This window comes from Numenius arquata, chromosome 5 (assembly GCF_964106895.1).
Source record: "Numenius arquata chromosome 5, bNumArq3.hap1.1, whole genome shotgun sequence".
NCBI classification, from domain to species: Eukaryota; Metazoa; Chordata; class Aves; order Charadriiformes; family Scolopacidae; genus Numenius; species Numenius arquata.
In genome coordinates, this window is record NC_133580.1 from 2123659 (window position 1) to 2142533 (window position 18875).

Genomic DNA, 18875 nt, shown 5'->3' on the forward strand with positions numbered 1-18875 from the left:
CCTCTCCAAGGGTGGACAGAGCTATTCTACATCCACTCCCCTAGTCTCTTGCTCTGTGGAGGTGACAGAAGCTCCTCAACCTGTAAATAGGCATAATTAATGGTGATCACATCCAGTCTGGTTGGGCTCAGTGGTGGTGGTGCGGGAGAGGGGACAGAGAATCTTGTACTGCTGGGTCAGCGCTGCAGCTTCCTATGGTGTTCTCTGAATGTTTTTAGAAATGGAGCCAAGTCCTTCACTAATGTCAGAGGCCTACGCTGCCAGAAGCAGCTGTGAATTTAAGGGAGAATAGTTTGAAATGGGTTTACTTTAATGAAATAAATTGAGGTGAAATGTTTGCCTTTAATGTGTTAGAGAAATCTAAAGGTGGGGCTTTGGCAATAATCTTTACTTGTGTCAGGAAACTACTGGTCATGTCTCATGGTCATGTTCCTTGGGGAACACCGAAGGGTGACTAATAATTCCCAAATAAGGGACCAGTTCTTGGGCTGGTGGCATCAGTGCTGGTAGTGGACTGAAGCTGGAGATGAGAAAACAGGCCAAGTTGCCTCAAAACATCAGTTTCTTGGAGAAGTGTCTATTGTTGGAGTGAGTGACCTATTCTGGTGGCATTAACCGATACGCTGGAAAGAAAGGCTAAAAAACCACCCATAATACATGTTTTTCAGTAATAACACAATAATTTATGAAGTCATCAAAACAAATTCAACATCTATTAACAAGCTGATCTCAGAGACAGTATTTAAATTACCAGGACATTTTGGTGAAGCTGAAGGCACCTTGAAACGAGATGGAGTTAATAGTAAAAATCCTGCTGCCTTCTGCAGCATCCTCTTCACTTCCAGTGTCTGGCCACCAGCTGCATGGCTTTCTCTTGCTCTACTTCATACAAGTGACATTTGGTGCTACTCAGTAGGAATCACCTTCTCCCTATCTACATAAATATTTACTGTTCCATACCAGGCACAGATTCTGCACATTGATTGGAAAGAGACAAAAATTGCTTGGGGTTTTTCTGTTCCTTTGTGTCAGACAGAGGTCGAGCGACTGGTTTTCCACAGGCACCTTTCTGACTTTTGAATTATTTTCCTCTAGGCATTTCAACAAGAAAACAGGAAAAAAAGGCCACAGAGCCCAGCTGGCCACACTGTTTCTGCTGTCAGAGTCATTAGGGGTATTTATCAGCCAAACAAAGAGACCACACTGTGTGCCAGGGAAGCTTTTGTGACAATCATATTCTGAGCTATTTCTGTATAGTGAGCTCCCATACCAGGCCCTGCTCTATCCTGCCTTAAGCCAACAGTCAGAGGAAGTGAAGTCACTCTGTGTGTACACAGCTAAGTCATCCAGCAAGGAACAGTCCTACTCTGCAGTCACAGCTAATTAGGAAGTAGCCAGCCCTAAGAAAAGCACTGCTTAAGACAACGATGGGCACTTACCTGCAGCCAGTTTACTGCAACAAGGAATTAAACACTCATTCTAGGTAGCATTTTGACAGAGAAACTCCTTTGATTCTTATAATCGGAGCTGGCCCCATAAAAGCTACAGCAGAAACAGCGTAAGAGGGAAGATCTCTCCCATTGCAACCTGCTTTGAGGAAGATCTGTCATTCTACTGCTGATTAACAGCCTTCTAAAAAAGAAGGGAATTGCTTCATGTGGAGTTTCCAGGTGGGAACTTAGTGAGGTGTCACAGATCAAACCAACCTGCCTGGGCTTCAGTTCTATTATTCTTCTAAATTGTAACTATAGGGTGGATTTGAACTGAAGCCAAACTGGGCCCACTGACCTGGAGGCAGTTTATTTCATCCTGTTGGTACAATGTGACCAAAACAGTCAGTGAGCCCCTGAACTTACCCTGAGCCAGGGAGCTGAGAGTTCACTTCAGCTGCAAGAGGGACACGGATAGAACTCTCACATGCCTGAGAGTACAGGCGCTGTGTCGGGTACCTCCTCCTGCCCCTGCCTTAACTCTGCACCGGATCGCTGGGAAACTGGTAAGACAGCATCCTGGGACAGAGGTTTCTGGTCACAAACCTGTTCACTTAATCATCTGCTTTCTAGGGGAAAAACCGGGTCATTTTATCAACTCATTAAACCAGGGAAACCAAGCTGAGGAAGGGGATGAAAATGAAACAAATTCCTTATCTCTGGCTACTGTGACAGATTCACTTGATTCCTTAACCAAAGTAGCAGTAGTTTGATTCAGGCTTTTTTTGATTCAGTCGCATTTTTACAACATCGTATTTTCAATGAAACCACTTGTGCTGATACCTTTGACAGCTTCTTTAAGTGGTCAAAATCATCCATTTGCAACAAATCAGCATATTCAGTAGGATCCTAAATCAGGATTCGTGACAGCTGCCCCGTGATAGGACCTTTGTACAAGCCAGCATTAGGTTAATTAGCCACACTAACCAAGCAGCTCTTCAGCTCTCAGCTGAGAGGTACAATTGGGTTTTTTTTAACATTCATTAGGTTTCGGTAACCTAAAAATTATCAAGACTGGGGGCTATAGGAACTGCTTAATTAGGTCCCCATCCTTACAACTTTATTAGTGGCTTTTAAAGCGTGTATAAAATGACTCAGTGTCCAAGAACGGCAGTCAGATCAGGAGCAGAACTGTATTAAACCAGCAGGGGAAATTGGACAGTCAGGCCTGTTTTGACCTGTTCAAAATATCAAATTGAAGACAGAGGTCTAAAATTGAGGAACACACCTCAAAGGCAATTTGTAGAGAAGCACTGGAAAAAGAGCTCTCTCTGCAACACCAATTCTAGAGAGCTTTAATGAGCCCAGAAAGCTACAACTGTACAGATGAGCCATTACTTTGAATCCAACCACCAGATTTGTTGATGGCACAGGAAAAGAAATGTTTTGTCCAAAAAGGAAGATAAAAGTCTTCCACGGCAATACACTGTGTGGTATTCACAGAGTTCAGCGTTCCCTTGGTTTGTGTCACACGTTTAGCTTTGTGTGATGGCCAACTGATGTCTGATACCTGAAACTGTTGTGTGTTTTGGTTGAGCTTTCACACGAGGCTTCCTGGCCAGGACACCACAGTGAGTGTGACTTTGTTCTTTTGCTCCTTCAGCATTGGGATTAGTTCCGAGTTGCTCATTCCTATCGCTGGCACTCCATTCACTGCCACTATTTCATCTCCGCACCTAATCAGAAGACAGAAAACATGCATGTCAGGACTTAATTATTGTGAACACTGCACCCTAGGACCCCCAAGGACATCTAGCCCACCCTGAGCCAAGATGGTCAGCTCTTTGGTGAAGCAACTTTTTCACTAGATGAAAGATTAGGGGCAAGGAAAGGATGCAAGCAGTGGTTGGTGTCAGGGGCTTGCTCCTGGATCAAAGAGAGGAAGGGAAAAGGAGGACACTGCTGGTACTTGTGTGACACAGCAGAGAAGGTCACCAGCAGTGTGACCAGCTGGCCACTCAGCAGAGGGAAAAGCTACAGAGAGCATATTTGTGCTGATAAATACACTCATCACCCAGGTTGCTCCTACAGCTGCTGGACCAGCAGTCACTAAGGCGAAGCGCTCACAACTGAAGCACACTGTCACATTGGAGCTGGATCCAGTAGATGTTTCAGAGCCCTGCTCTATGGCACTCCAATCTCTCCGAGCAGTGGGACCATCCAGCTGGCTGATGAGGCACTGAAGCCAGCCAGCTCCCTTCCTTGTGTCTAACGGGGAAAGCGCCTTGCTGTCCTAGCCCTCAAACAGGAGCCCAGTCCTCCCGCTGAGGCTCTGACCCAGCTCTGTCCTTTACACCATTTTCAGGGAGCAAAGCCCAGCTCCCTGCACCAAAACTGTGTCCCCCGCAAGACAGCAGCCTCACTTTTAGTTTTTACAGCCCTGCACTTGGGGCCTGGTGTGTGCTTGCTGAGAAGCTGGCTCTGTTGGTTCCCAGAGAGAACACTGCAAGGAAGTTCTGTGGGGTTCTCCGGCTCCACTGCTCACTCTCCACTTGCAATCGCTAACAAACAGGTCGGCAAAGCTCGTTTTAAGTTTCCTACACAGGAGGGCTTTTGTTCTGCCATTGAGATACTTTTCCTAATCCAGGAGATTTTATACTCTGGAGCCTCCAAGATTCATCTCTACCATCCCCTTTCTACTTTTATGTAATTACTCAATTAAAACCTTTACAGCCTTTTTAAAATGTAACTGTTAATTCCTTTCTGTTGCACCTTTATAGAGAAACCAAACCACTCATTAATATAGGACTTGGTTTGGTAACAGTATTAACTGCACAAATCAGTGTCTAAGAAATAGGAGTCATGAACTTTTAGCTCAGCTAATTAAAAGGGTAAAAGACAGCCCCTCAGTAACGTGGTGCACGCTGATGTAAGTAGCGATGACGTTTCTGATACAGACACAGAGACCCGCAGGGCAGCTCATACGTACTTCAGTTTCCTGTCTCGGAAGGCGGGAGTCCCCGGCACTATGGTTTTGATGAAGAACGGTTGGTTTCCTTTGCTTTCCTCAAAGCCTCCAACAATGCTGAAGCCCCAGCTTTCCAGGTTACCTTTGCTTAGGACAATATCTTGACAGAAGTGAAGGTAGCTGTAAAGACAGGCACGGTCAAAAACAGAGAAAGCTGATAAGTGTGTTTCAAGGAAAAACACCTAAACAGAAAATTATGTTTTCCCTTGCGGAAAGCGCAGCTATGTAACAGTCTCATATTTATTTTCTTTATTTAAGGACTGGAGGCAACCCCTTTGAAGGCATGTTGCAGGGATAATTCTCAAATCTGAAGATGTCAGTCCTTTAGAAATATTTTCTCAGTATTGTCAGTGCTAGTTTAAGAGTTAGCAGAAAATTACCATAATCATAAGCGGTTTGTGACCTGAAAAATTCATGAATAAATTCATGAATTCTATTAATGAACATGCACAGTACTAGTGACAAAAACAAATTAATCATGACCAGCAGTTACACCCATGCAATATATGGGAACCATATTTTTTTTTATTCTACCTGTATACTCCACGCTTGGTACAATGAAGGCATTCAGCAGCTCTGTATCACTGATGGAAAGCAAACATTTGAGGTATGACAGCCTTTCTTCTACTAACTACCAAATCGGAATATGAAAGGTCTTTCCTGCAGGAGCTACACCCAGGATTGCTGTGTACAGTACGATATCGGACTCCTCGGAGAGCCATCACAGACCACTGTTTGAATGCCAGCCATTGAGGTATGTTACCTTGGAGAATGCGATCCCCAAGTGCTAACAGCGCTCGCTCCTTGAGTTTGTAGCGCAAAGACACGCAAAGCCTTCGCGAGGCATCTGAAAAGGTGTGGCAGGAGCACAGCTCGTGTACTCTGGCTCACAGTCAGGTTACGTTTTGGCACCGAGGCGCTGCCAGAGCCGCACTGTGTGAAACTGCCGCAGATCGCCCCACTGAAGTATTCCAGCAGCTAAACTTTTCCTAATAAACGTTTTTGCCTCAAGGGCTTTGCTTGAGCAGTTTGCAGATGAGTTTCAGATTTCAAAAGCCTTCTCAGTTAGCTTCTCACTAGGAGAAAGATCCAATTATCTACTTTCAAACTGTAATTTACTTTTGTATGAGTTCTTCACACACAAACGCTGGAAGACCCAGCTGTAGCTTACGGATGGTTTACTTGTACTGGTACCACACGACTGTAAAAATACAGCTGTGAGAAACGTATGTGGCAGCTCGTGAAAGTAAATAGCCCAGAGAGCAAGAGTGGCAAGAACTACATCACCATAGAATGTAAAAAAATTGGAAACATTCTCCAAGAGCTGGAAAAGGCTGTTTGCTAGAAATCAGTTCACCATATAAGAAAGGGTTTTTAGGAAGAGAAATATGAATTTACTATAATGGGAAATGACTGTGGGAAAAGAACTTCAGGCTTTACAGAAAGTAAAGGTGCGAGTTTTATTCTGACAAACACCCTGCTGAGTTTGCAGTTCTGCAGACTTTCAGAAACTGCTTTTCCACCCCCTGAGAATTATCCATAAGCCACACTGTGCACGGTGATCGTTTTCAGAGTCAAAGCTTTTACAGAGAAAAAAATAAATTGACCTTTAAACTCAGTATTTCTAGTATCTTTAGGATTCAGTGTGCAATGAATTAGGACACACACCCTCCAACCCAGCATTTTGAGATGATATTTTATAATATCAGTAGCTGGTATTGATTTAATGTAATAATTATGAAGAAATCAAGTAAAGTTCCTATGCTGTCTTCTGTGACATATGCAGTGACAACGATAAATGTTCAGAAGCAGTAAGTAGTAGCATACAATTAACCTGGAACGCTCGCCGCCACCACCAATTACCAACAAAGCAAAGAATGGAGAAGGAGTAAGTTTACAAGGACATCAGAGGTACCCACAGTTGTATTAAAAGACAAAAAAATGCCAGAAAGCTACCAGCCAGCTGGGTCAGCACAGAAATACCTCAGTGGCCTGAGGATAGATGGAAAAATACTACTACACCGTTCCTCTTACAGAGATGTTTGCATCTTCATTGGAAGTGCAGCACTGGCCGTGGCTTTGTGCCTCCTAACCACCCTCACAGCCACAGAGGAATGGCAGACAAATTCAGAGGCCTGAATTCAGGTTGGAGTAAGCAAGGAAGACTGAAGAGCAGAAAGGGCAGCTGAAATCGTTGGTCCTTGCTTCAGTAGCAAGGTACAGAAACAGTCAAATGAAGAGAGGACAACATTAATACCAGCAGCAAAAGAATTTTGAGCCATGTATTAAGTGGCAGGTGATGTCAGTATATTCTTGAAATGAAGGCAGGTGACCAACAAGCAAAGAGGGGACTCCAGTCCCTGTAGCAGAAAGTGTGGTGAAGCTGCAAGCCACCAGATATCCAAATAAATTGGAAAAGGAAGAAGGTAGAAAGTACAGGCAGGTTTTGCCTTGCTACACCTCACTGCAGGAGCAGCCACGAGGAACTAACACCAGCCAGCATCTGAGGGTTTGCACTCAGGTTTGGGCTACCCAGGTGCAGGTGAGGCTAGTTCATACCGGGTCTGCACGGAGCAGACGGGCTGATTCCCTGGGAGAGCGGAGGAAACCAGGAGGACGGTGCTGGGTACAAGCCAAGTTGCAGTCGCTCGAGACACAAAAGCTGCCTTCCTTGGGCTGTTTTGTTTAGCATTTATTGGCTGCTAAGTAACACGAGGATAACGTCACAGAGGCTTTGTTAGTATTTGTTCTTTCAGGTGCCTCAAGAAACAAGGCTGTAAATAATCTGGGCTTCCCACAGAAAGGTTTGGCTTTAATGTTGCATGTGCATCTCCTGCACGATCCTCCTCTAGTCAGCTGGAATGGGAACAGGCTCTACCTTTTACAGCTGAATGTATTTTGATGAAACTGCAAATGTAAGCAAACCAGGGGTTCACCTCTCCAGGAAGTAGATAGAAATTCAAGCTTTCAAAGCCCCATCCCTGTTATCTGGAACTTACCACGTTGCTGCTAAAATCCATGCTAATTCTATGGTCCAAAGCTTTGCAGCAGGAAAGCTCAACTATTCAGAATCATTTCTGCTTCATGCTAAAGATGACACAATTACAACAGCCAAAAAGAATTAGACTGAACGAATGCCTGTCCCTAACTGAGACGATCAAATTAGAAACTATAAAATAGCACAGGTATCTGTTGGCTTCTGTTATGCGACGTAGAAATATCATAGAGTGATTTCAGTTAATGATGTTCTAGCAGGGACTGTATCTATGTCGACTATATGTCAACTCAGTGCCTCACATGCCAGAATCTATACTTCTCGTTGTCTGTGTTCTCTTAGCAAAAAAGGTTTTCAGGAACTTCTGAAATACGGCTACTGTCCAACAGAAAGAGGGGAATGATGGGTCACACCTTAAAAAGCAGTGGAAGTTTCTTATGCATTCACTATACTGTGATCTTGTTAACAAGGCGTTACGCTGCCTCAGAGCTAAATGGGAGCACCAGTAACGCTTCCAAGTCAACCAACAAAGCAATTATTTCAGTGTTTGAGTGAAAGTCAACTCTGTGATTGAACAGATCTCTAACAGTCAGTGAACAAACATACCTAGGCAATCCAAGCCATGTGATCCAGAGGGGAGACCAGCTGAATCCTTGCTCCTTGATGTCCAGAGAGGGCTCTGTCGAGTTCACTGAAAGGATTTCCAAGGCTTTCAGTACGACTGAGTGGGAAGCTGCATTAGATTTCAGTGCTGAGACAGCTTCATAGTAGTTCAGGTGAGTCAAATCAATGCCATTTATGCTCAGAAGTACATCTCCTGTTGATTAAATAAGATAGGATTATTACAGACCTTTAGCCATGAAGCCCATTTCTGCCTCAAGATCTCACGCAGAACCCTGATTTCAGGCTCACTTTAGTGTCCAAGTCCAATTTTCAGTGGAAAAAAAAAAACAACCCTAAAGGGTTCTGAGGTTCCTAAAGGGTCTGAGAGCATCCTTACCTCGCTTGATTCTGCCATCCCTGAAGAGGCATCCGATGGGCTGCACACTCGTTACATATATAGGCAGCTTGTTTTTGTTATCCCTTCCGCCTCCAATTGTTATTCCTAAAGATTCTTTTGGTTCCTTTTTTATTGCAACTGTCTTTTCATGACTTACGTATCCCTGAGGTAAATCCTACAAAGGAACGACAGTACAAAATGCAGCTTCATTAATGCAATTAACATGAGAAGCCCAAATCTGAAAGAAAATAACAGAACATCTTATATCTTGAATCCAGAGCATTTCAGCAATGTTGCTGGATGTCAGTCAGCTTCTCGTGTACTTGCTTTGGGTAGAACACTGAAGTCACAGGAGCACTACAGTCTAATTTGTGTAGTTCCCACTCATGTACCATAAAGTCCTCTGCTCCAAACCAGAAACATAACTCTGTGTCACTGTGCAATACCCTGAACGTGTTGTGCTTGATGGATGTCAAGAAGCAAATCCCAAGCGTCTTATGGATGATAAATTTCCCATTGCCCTTTCCAGACAAGAAAGGGTTAAACACTCATTCTGTATCAACATTACATCTACATCAACAAGTAGAAATTGACATGTTTTTCCGTAAAAAACTGTTTCCTAGTAGACAACAAATGTATGGTTCTCTAGCACCAAAAGCCACAAATCAGCTGCTTTGCAATAGCTGAAGAAGAAATGGAGCTACTGACCAGCTCTATGTGATGAATCGCCATCACAGAGCGAACATAACAGATCTGCTGGACCAAGAATAACCAGCGCTTTTTTTCATTATTTACAAAACTTACCTTCTGGTAGGTAGATTTTCGTCTATAGTGATTCTGGTCCAATCGTCTCCGATGGTGCACCGGGCTTCCTCCGTTGCTGCTGCTGCTGCTACTGTTATTCGATGTGCTGCCGTCTTCCACCAGGTCCGACAGCTGCACGCCCACCTGCCTCAGGACGACAAAGTTCACTCTGGATTCAGTGGTCTGCCAGGAGAAACAAAAAGAGTGTAAATAAAACAGATAGAAAAAATAAATTAGAAATTAGGGACGGCCCCTGTGATTTTCTTGGGGAGAAAGAAGGGTTGGCATTGGTTTCTACAAAGAGTCTGAAACGGGACTATGCCACGTGATGCAATGTTTTTTGTGAAAAGCCACAGAATCCTATGGTGAAAAGAAAAAAGTCATTAGCAAACGTTAGTCAGAAGGATCAGGAGCTAAGGCAGGTTTCACTCATGCCTCCCTCCCCCACAAATGCCAAACAAGAGAAAATGGAAAAGGATGATTAATTCCTCTACTTCATAACCAAAATAGCATATTATGTTGTGATACAAAATGAACAGAGCTAGAACGCTGACGGGTCCACACAATGGATGACCTTGATATATTGGATGCTTTTTCTTTTATTGTGAAGAAACTTGTTAAAACTCTTTCCCTCCCAGCTTATGTACCATGTCGATTGTTCAGCATCTCCCACCCATTTTTTTCCCCAGAGTGCCTGAAGGCACGACCTTTTGTCTAAGGTTGCCGCCAATTAAACACTTAACCAGCTGTAAGTCTGGCCTTGGCAGAACTACAGGGAAAGTATTCACTATTGTTACTACTCTTCTAATTTGGTTTGTTCTTTCAGATAATTTAACAAAACCTTATTGTGAAGGACAATATTGGGGTAAGGCATATGTTCTTAGTTGGGGCATTTCCTGCAACGGACAAGAGAAGAACGGTTGCTGCTCCCACTTCTTGACACGGGACCCCGTTTCCCTTGTGCCACAGCACCTTGACAGCAGCGAATTCCCTGGGAGAGGGACTGCAACAACTGTGGTGGTTTGGTTTTTTTTCTTCCTTTCTACACTAATACAGGAGAGTTTTTCTTTTCTGAAATTTAAAAGCATCTTGCCTCCAAAGTCACTTCAGATGGAGCCATTTTTTTCCAGACAGTTAACACACCTCCATGTCTTCATAAAATACATTGTAAACACCACGTCCTGAGATGGGGATTTGCCCTCCTGTTCAACCAGGACTGTGTACAGTACATATGGCTGTGCATATATATATGTATATATAGCTGTAAATGATACTTTACAGGTAGAAGGACTCTTTTCTGCACACGGTTTGCAATGAAAATTAAAATTACATTTAACTAGAAATTTGAATTAGCCCTCAGAAGAACAGATAACATTTGGAAGACACTCGCAGTTTTACACAAACGTCACTTCAAAAGGAATTCAATCCCCAAACCTAACAAAGCCGGTTCCGAGTCTGTGGTTACTGATTTCAGTGGGATCAAGAAAGAGTTCTTCATTCGGGAATCACGTTTGCACATTACAACAGAACTACAGCAGCACTTGTGGGATGCAAATGTAATTCTAAGAGACCATAGAGTGGAATCACATATAGAACACAGAAAAAAGGATCTCAGTACTGGAACTCCGCTCTTTCTCTTCTCCCGTGCCACTGCAATCCTCTGCTGATTACCAGGAAAAGAACTGGCTCTTCCCTCACTGCTGACCTCAGATCCTTTCCAGGATATAAACAGTATGTGATGAGATGTATTGTGGCGGGATCTTTAGATAAAAACAGAAACTGGAGGTCATTGCCTAGGGAGATAAAGAATTTAAACTGATCTACGTGATATCTGCTGCACACGTAGCAATCCTTAACCAAAATTCCTTGCCCACTCCTTCCACCAAACCATCTGGCATGCTGCAACAGGAGCGCATTCCTATCGTGCGGGGAAAGACCACCTCTGTTCCACCCATTCAGTATTTTAGAATGGTTTTAGCCTGAAGTGCCTCCCTTCCCAAATACAGATAAAATGGGGAGGGAGGGCTTCAAATCAGTCCAAAGGGTTCTGTTCTGTGCTGCCAGCCTGCCACATCTCCCAACAAACACCTTCAGTTTGCCTGTTTGAAGCACTAGAGGCTCTACCAATCTCGCCTTGTCTCTGCTGCTTGTGTCTACACAGCACATACGGATATTCACTCTGCAAGAAAGGCTCCAAACTCCACAGCACAAAGGAGATGCAATTGCCTTAGCTGAACCGAAGGGCCATGAGCAACTGCCTCACTTCAGACTCGTCAGAGATGACTCACCATGGATTCCCACTCTTCATGTTTATCTTCATTTGGAAGAGGTGCTTCCCACACATCCGCAGGGAAGTCACTTTCCCAAAGAGATATTTCAGGGAATGCAGTTTGCTGTAGTGTGTTCTGTTAGCCCTTGGGTCAGAACAGGAGCCCTGCCATCAATGCAGACAGCTGCGGAGTCATTAGCCATAAACCTCACCATGTCATAAATTACCTGGATTATCTGCGCAGCAGCCTCGGGTGTTCCTTGCCTCAAATCCTGGCCATTTATTGACAGGACTCTGTCATTCCGACTCAGTTTTCCATTTTTGGCCGCCAAACCTCCCTCTAACAGATCTAGAATAAAAATCCCTGCCTCGTCTGTCTTCCTGATCAGTTTAATTCCCAAGGGTTCGGATCGGTCTCTCTTTATCAAGGTAACGTGGATCACTTCCCGATTTGTAGCAGAAGTGGAATCCTGCTGTGCAGTCTTATTGGAAAAACCCTTCTCCTGCAGGACCATGAGGTGGAGAACAGGACCTGGGTGGCGCAGGAAGGAGACAGCTTGGCAGTGAGTCACGCTGCTGATGTTGACGCCGTTCACCTAGAAAGACAAACAAACCGGAGTCACTAATCAGAACCTACATAATTTAGGCACTGTCCAGAGTGCAGAACGTCACAAAGTTGGAGACAATCCCTGTGCAATGCTGTGACTGCAGCAGCTGCTTCTGATGAGCATCAGAGAGCAGAGTTTTCTAAAAAAAGAATGCAGAGGAAAGCAGATGAAATTAGACCACAGTTGACAGTGAATAGCTGAGGACAGGGACGAGACAGGACAATGCACGTAACTAACAAACCCGAAACTGCAAAATATTAAATTGTTACATCCATCCCATGGCAATACAGCACTGCTTTCCCTTAACTTCCAGTGTTCAATACATACTTGGAGAAGACTCAAATCAGAGACTACCCATCCTCACTCTTAAGTTAAAGAGTGGTCCATAGCCTACAAGCTTCTGGAATCATCAGTCTAATCACGCTTTTAACAAAGTAACTCTGAGAAACTAGGTTTTGCTTTGTCTGTTGTCACATAAGACACTGTGCAGCCTTCTTTTAGGGTGTTAATAGGGGACCTGTCCTATTTACAACCCAGTCAAGACCGAGACATGTACAATACAACTGGATGAAACAGAAGTTACTCTATTGTTCTAAGAAACCAACTCGGAGATCGTATCAGCCGCTTGTGCGTGTGGGGCTGCCAGTCCTCGCTGAAGTCCACAGTCCAACAGGATAATTAGGCCTCTATGGCTTGTCAAATGCTTGGGCAGCCATAGCCGGGAGGTGCTAACAGTTCTCGCTCCATCTAGGTTTTACAAGCTTCTGTCGCCTCGATTAGCCCACTGCCATGCAACGTGATTAATTTGGAAACTACATCTGGCCCCGCGGATCAGCACGGTATGAGGTTAGTACACTTTATTACTCACAGTACATATCTGATGCTTACTTCAAGTCGTAAGGTCTTAAACTTTGGACCTGCCCATTGAGAATATGCAGCTTAAGCAACATAGGAAGTCTTATAATTGCTTGCCCTACTAACTAGAGCACAGTCCTTTGGAGATAAATGGTGCTACTGGGTGAAATTTATCAGTTAGAAATCTTTTTAATTTATCCCAAATGGTCTAAATTCCAAAAAGCTGTCAAATATGCAAGGTAAATATGAGCATGACTGGAAAGAACCTCAAAAGTCTGCTGCTCAGCCCCAGCAGATACACAATGCTACTGACACACAAGTCTGAGCAGTGCTTTTAAACCCTCAGCTGAAGAGATTTCCCAGTTTTTCCAGGCAACTTTCCTCCCCCAGCCCTCCCCTAAAGTCGAGGGAGGCAGCGAGACTAGTGGTGGGGTTTCACATACCTCAAGAATATGGTCCCCAGGTGCTATTCGTCCGTCCGCAGCAATGACAGAATCCCGCAAGACTTCCTGAACAACAATGTTTCCTAGTGGGGTGTCCTTACCCCCAACTATCCTCATCCCCAGCTCTTCCTCTGGGTCTTCTCGGTGAATTTCAATTGTGGTAGTTTCAGCCACAAGACTAGTTCTCTGAGGAAGATCTGATTGTGGAAATTGAAGAGAAAAAAACACATTAATAGAGTTTTCCTTCACACAGCACCGCAAGATTTGTAACACTGGCAGGTGGCGTCCAAAGTAGCATCTGGAGGGAGAACAGGTATCAGGAGAGGGTCAGTTTAAAAACTTTAAAAGCCCCTGTTTCTTTACAGTTTCTCCAGAATGTTTCCCATCTTCTCCTAGCTTATGGCAAATTTAATCTCTATCATTATTATTTCTCGAGTTTTATTAAAGGGCATTCAGTATGTTTCACTTACCATTTAGAGATTTATTTTTCTACTGGCCTACTAGAAGCACACCCATAACGAATGCCAATTTCCACGATGCCCATTAGAAAAGGGGACTCCTGAGCTGTAATTACTGGCCTGCCCTTGCGGTGACTTTACCACGAGTAGCTCACTGCAACTTCCCTCCTCTAATTTCCTTTCCTCCTCTTTTCCCATCCTCCCTGTAAACCAGGAGTAATGTTTACCTATTTACAGCATGCTGAAGACTAAGCAATGTTCCTCACGCACTTTGAAGATGAAAGTTGTTGTTAGCGAGTGGTATTAAACCTACCAGCACTGCAACATTTAGGCAGGCCCCACACTAATGAAGCCAAATGCGCTGCCTGTCAGGGTGAACTGCAGTTGTCACACAAGAGATGCAAAACCTGCCCCAAGTGTTCTTCAGGAAAAAACCAACAGGGAAGTAAACTGACCTGTGGATTAACTCTGGCACAGGCACCGCAGTTGCCAGCTCCAGCGCCTGCACTTGCAAACCGAGACTAACTCTGAAACAGGGCACAGAGATTTTTCCACGGGGGTTGAGACAAGCGGTTCTATACTCAAGTGAAGATGGTTACTTTTATCTGCAAGAGTTTCATAACTGACTATTAATCCAAAACCTAACTTATGCTGTAAAAACACACTTGCTGCACACCATTAGGGAGGTACTGACCACTCCAGAAAACTGACTGTATATTTAACTTCTTTAACAAGATAAGAAGCTGGAACATTTCCTAACTACTAATGATTTGGCATCTGCAAGTGCTTTAAGTGCTCCATGTCCACATTGACAGGGGCTGCCTTAGTTTCTGCAAAGAATGCTGCAGATATTCGCTGCAGTCTAACAGATTCTCAGAATTGTTTTGCACAGTGTGTTTTGGTGCTTGTGAGCAGACCCTGCCACACCTGACACACATGGATGCGGCTCCCTCTGCTCAAGGACAAGCTGAGGAGAGAGCACTCTGATAACTATGAGTGGCTAAATAGCACTGAGGATATCTAAGAATGTTGGGGACACTTTAAAAATTGAATTGTCTGAGACAATGACCTCATTTTTATATCATAAATGGTAATTACATAATTACCTTTCTGTATCAAACTCTCACCTTCTTCAGTCTCCTCAAAAGCTGGATTAACCAGTCCAGGCTCTGCAGTCCCTAGTGATACTACAGCAGCTGCAGAGCTTTCTGCCACAAGTGATGATCCTCCGCTTGGTACCTCTGGATCCTTGGGCATGTTTGTCTCCACCTTGGTCGGGGGGTCTTCCTTCCCTTTGGAAATGGGATTCTTTTTCCTCTGTAGTTCAGATTTGTATTTCTTGAAACCAGGACACCTAGAGAGAGATTGTCAGTGACTGTAAGTGGGTAGTCTCTGCCTGCGTGGTTAACCTTGCACGTGCAAGCTCTGATGGACAAAGGCATGTGAAGAAGCGTGTTCAGGATCTCATCAGCTGCAAAGCTTGTATGACAGATGCTAAAGTTTATTCTCATTTGACCTTCAGCTTCTACTTGGACTAGTATCAGCTTAAGAGCGGGCTTGTTGTTTTATTCCTTTCAAAATTACTAAGCAAATTATTTAAAAAATGAGAATGTAATAGGAATGAGAGTCTCCCTTGCTAAATATTTACCTGGCAAACACTCAATGAAGAAAACAGTACCTCTTAAAATATAAGCAAATACTTAGCTCTGACCTTTTAGAGTTGACTATGAACTGTATCTTTAAGCAAATGAAGTGGCTCAAATTTCAAGTTCAGCTTTGAATTAGGCTTTGTTTTTAACAAACCAGTAAAATGGACGAGCAGCAAGCAAGGCTTGCTTTTTTTTTTTTTTTGCTGAATGAGCTGACCCTCAGACACACTCCAGCTCCAGTCCACGCAGGTGAGGGCTCTACTCAAATGGGAGTGATTTAGAGGAGTTTATAATCCCACTGACTGCTCCCCACACCGAGGTTCAACAAAATGCACTCTGTCTGCAGCTACACCAGAGCCAGCCCATCTCAGCAAAAATGAGCGAGGAAAAAGAAGCTCTTTTATCAAGAGTACTTATAAAAAAAGGTGGCAGGTGAGGAGGGTGACGAATGCAAAAGCATCACTTTCAGAGACATGAGTTGTATTGGGTGTTTACCAGAGTCACTTTTCAAATTAAACTCAACTATTTACATTCTGGCTAAACAAGTCTTATCCCAGTATTACTTCCTCTGGTTTACTCCTAGTCATTTATTCTCCAAGCAGTAAGATGACCCTGAAACTTAAAGACAGAAGCTGACTGAACCATTTGTGCACTTAAGGTATCAAGAAACAAATTAAGGGTAGAGAAATCTCCCAAGAAAACAAGTTTCTAGATGTTAAAGTGAGTTAACCTCACTTTAAAAAACAGGAACTCCCAAATCCCAGTATAATTTCTTTTTCCCTTATTTTTTTCCCCCCATTTTTCTAACTATGCTCACAGGCCGGGTAAAATAGCCTCGGTTTTTCAGAACACGCTCTCCCCAAGGAAGATAAAAAGAACTATAAAATGTATAACAGAATGATACAGTTTCCAGACAGGTCTCTAACATAAACATTTAAGGGTGCCTCCCTCTTCTGTGTTTGACTCCAGTGCCAAAGAGATTAACAAGCAACAGGAGTTTACTGATACCAGGATAGATTTACAGAGCAGAGAGGAAGGCCCAGCCCTGGTATGGGCCATAGCCCCAGCTGCACAGCTGGGCAGCCCTGCCCCTACAGTCTAAGCATTCAGCTGATAACAAGAAAGCACTACAATGAGTTATTTCAAGAAAAAGGGGATTATAAACTTTCACAGATTGAGGGAAAGGGGCACACAAACATCCTGTATCACTTCCCCTGGATCTAACAGAAGCTCCCAGCTCGTGGGTACTGAAGACAAGCAAGAACCACAAGGATATATCCTTGGCTGGGACTGCAAAGGTATCCTAAGCATAACCATTCCCTGTACGCTGGTTGACCTATTTTTAAAATAAGGAATTGCCACAAAAAGCTACAACATAGCTGAAGGGAACCAAGCCGGTGGCATTTCTCATTGCCCACTGACAACATACACGCTGCCAATGAAGGTCTGGGTTCCACCTGCAGTAGGGCTTGTACTTAGCTCCTTTTTAGCTCCCTTTCCTGCAATCATTAACTAGGTAGGAACAAGTGTTCTTCAGGCACACTGGCAAGAGCCCTTTGTCACCTGCTCTTCTTTTAAAGCTACAATATTCTGCCTGTCACCAGCTCGACCAGCGGTAGAAGCACCAAAACACATCTCTGCTGACAAGTGCAAGAAAAACAAAAAAAAAAGTCTCCCTTCATCTGCATAAGGGGGGGGGGGGGAAGAAAAAAAGTAGTATTTTTCATTTTCTTCTCTGAGCAAAAGAATGAGAGAAGATAATGGAATTGTAAGTAGGTGATTCATCGACTGCATAATGTGCAGCTTGGAGGGACTTACATTATTTGGATCAAAGACTTATGTGTTGCACATCTTAATTGGACCAATTAAACTGGCAACACTGCATGATCCCTTGCTTCCAGAGTGTTCCACTTTGTGCCTGTCTTTCTTCTCTGCCCAAGTGAAACAAGAATAAGCATGTTTATAGTAATTTTCAGAGTCAGGTGCCCCAGATGAGGACACACAAATTTTTCTATATTTGATAGGTTTTGGGTCTGTGGACAGCGTGCATTCAAGCAGGCGAGCACCTCGCCCTTTGTCTCTGTAGCACATGTGGGGTGGCCTCCCTAGAACACACACACAATTACGCTGTCTTCACCCACCCACCTTTCTGGCCTCACCCTCTGCCATTTCTGGTGTCCCATCTTGCCCCAGTTTAAGAACTGTTCTGAGAAGGGATCTTTCTGGTGAGAAGCACAGCGGACAGACGGCATTATACAAGGAGCAATAACAGAATGTAAATGGGAACACACCTGTTCTGCAGATGAGCTTCTAGTTCACACCGCTGCATCGTCTGCTGACACTCTGCCTTGAAAGGACAGAAGACGATCAGCTTATCCAAGAGGTTTCGTACTAGAAGGCTGGACTTGTGGCACTGCTGGAAAGAGAGCTTTTTCCGATCCATAGGACAAAAGTTATACTCCTGCATAAAGTTTTCAAGGCACTTGAAACAGTACGTATGTCCACAGGGGGTGTCCATAGGTTGGAGCAGAGGCTGAAGGCAGATGTGGCAGATGAGTTCATCGTCCACTTCATCCTGGAAGTTGTAGAGATGATTGTCCAGCAAGAGGTGGAACTGACCGCATTCGCAGCAGAGTTCACTGACTTGGGACGCGTGTTCTTCTGCTGCAGGATCAGCCATGGTAGCCAGCACCAGGCACTCTCGGCCCAGTAGCAAGGAAGCTTGTCACGTAGCAGCCGTCTGACAGAGGACCTCTAATAAAAGGAAGAAAAAGAGAGATTTCCAGCCAACCGTCCGCTCTAGATCTAGCCAATTAAAAATTAAATTGTATTCCTGCCTTAAGTTCATCCCCCCCTGTATCTTCACCCTCACCTACTCCCCCTTCGGGTTCTTCCTTCCAGACCAACCCTGTGAATAATCAACCCAGGGATCAGAGAATGCACGGACCTCATTCAGCAAAATGTTTAAGCACATGGATAAATTGAAGCTTAAATTACTTTACACACACCAGTGACACAGACACCGGTTCCTGCCAAACCCAGGAACTAGAAAAGCTGAGACAAAAGCTGTGTGTTCTTGAGGGAGAACAACCCAGAGAGGGAAGGAAAGAAAGGATAACCAAGAGAGTGATTTTTAAACTAACCATTTTTCTCTCTGGCTTTCCAGATTATACCAAATATTTTAAAGATATGTATGGTGAAACATCAGTTTGGGGACTTCTAGTTGTTAGGGTTTTTGTTCTGTGTTTTGAGGGGGGATGAGGAAAAAGAAGAGGAAGAAATTTCAAAAGAAACTTAAATCTAAACCACATTTCCTTCCTTTCAAGCCCACTCCCT

General features: G+C 44.0%; 1 protein-coding gene across 1 annotated transcript; it reads right to left on the bottom strand.

Annotated features, from left to right (window-relative positions):
* Positions 1–665: 665 nt before the first annotated feature.
* On the bottom strand, positions 666–18293 carry LOC141465106 (ligand of Numb protein X 2-like). Its single transcript, XM_074148325.1, has 9 exons — positions 17831–18293; positions 15018–15244; positions 13433–13629; positions 11754–12122; positions 9258–9440; positions 8454–8628; positions 8060–8270; positions 4420–4578; positions 666–3166 (listed from the first exon to the last, which is right to left on the bottom strand). The coding sequence occupies exons 1-9, from the start codon at positions 18217–18219 to the stop codon at positions 3031–3033; spliced, it is 2046 nt and encodes a 681-aa protein (XP_074004426.1). The 5' UTR covers positions 18220–18293; the 3' UTR covers positions 666–3030.
* Between the last annotated feature and the right edge of the window lie 582 nt (positions 18294–18875).